A 1,205-nucleotide genomic window follows, 5' to 3' on the forward strand; every position below is an offset into this window, starting at 1 on the left:
TGGAAGAAGATAACATGAAACATTTTATCTGATTGATTTCTCACACACCAACACTTGACATTTTAACATCATTATAAAAACCTCCTACAAGCTAACTCAGAAGCTCTCATTTTATTTTTTTCAGGGCAGCCCAGGTTTCAGAGGTCCCCCTGGGGAACATGGGGAGAAGGGTTTCCCAGGGGATCCTGTAAGTTGACTCTGAATTTTGTAGCTACTCTACAGTTCCTATCTCCTTTCTCTTCGTGTATCCTGCTAACCTTTAGGCAAGCGCTCGTCTTGGGAGTGGGGTTGGCAGATGTTGGCTGAAGGCTTAGGTGTTTGGGAAAAAATTGTATCTGATAAGGGCTGATTATACTAAATATTTAGAACTGGGCACTAAAGGTTCATCTTATTAAAATCTTTTATGGTATACTGAACCTTTCAAATTCCTTCGGGGGAAATTCTCGTAGTTTTGGATACTGGGATTCTGATTTTGCAGAACTGCAGATTACCTATTTGTAGACTTGATTACAGGAGAATCTGATTACATATTTGGGGGCATGGTATAGAATGTTTGGACTAATGCATCAGTGAGGCTGCCATTACAGAGAAGGGAAAATCACCATGGCTTCAGTAAGCACTTTTACAATTCTTCATTTATCGCCAAACCTCCTTCAAACTTGGGGAAATATTGCTTTCGTTTTTTCAAAAGTCCTGTGTTTCAAAGATGGAGAATTTTCCTATACCCCTCTTCCCTTAATTCAAATTAGTTTAGTATTCAAACATCATACCATGTTGTGGACAAAGCTTGTATGATTTGATTCTGAAATACTTTCTAAATCTTCCTCTAGGATGATCAAGGACAAAACAATAACATCAAAGGACAAAAGGGCTCCAAAGGAGAGCAAGGAGGACAAGTAATTAGACTTATTTTACATATCTGAGTTGATTAATTATGTTAGTGAGCTGGGGCTTTCATAAAGTCTAAATGAAGAAAATGATTTAGTAAAATATATAACCCTTCTGTAATTCAACAAACACCCCTAAGCCCACGTTGGAATAAGGTATGTCTGTAGCAGGTTACACTTCTATGGACAAAATTATCATGTTTCTGGAAGTCATATTATGTGAGAAAACGTACCGTAGCAGTGAATGTTGCTGTAACGTTTTCCTCTTTAAAAGGTATGTAACAGATTGTGTTAAAATGCAGAAATATTTTAACAGTT

At 37.3% G+C, this 1,205-nt stretch overlaps 1 protein-coding gene across 1 annotated transcript in view; it reads left to right on the forward strand.

Moving 5' to 3' along the window:
* LOC105756545 (collagen alpha-5(VI) chain) overlaps positions 1–1,205 on the forward strand; it is a 111,931-nt gene that overhangs the window by 34,203 nt on the left and 76,523 nt on the right. Inside the window, 2 exon segments of the mRNA XM_023736027.1 lie at positions 125–187; positions 831–896. Of these exon segments, the coding sequence (XP_023591795.1) occupies positions 125–187; positions 831–896 (129 nt within the window).

The sequence above is a fragment of the Trichechus manatus genome, unplaced genomic scaffold, assembly GCF_000243295.1.
Source record: "Trichechus manatus latirostris isolate Lorelei unplaced genomic scaffold, TriManLat1.0 scaffold00084, whole genome shotgun sequence".
Taxonomy (NCBI): Eukaryota; Metazoa; Chordata; class Mammalia; order Sirenia; family Trichechidae; genus Trichechus; species Trichechus manatus.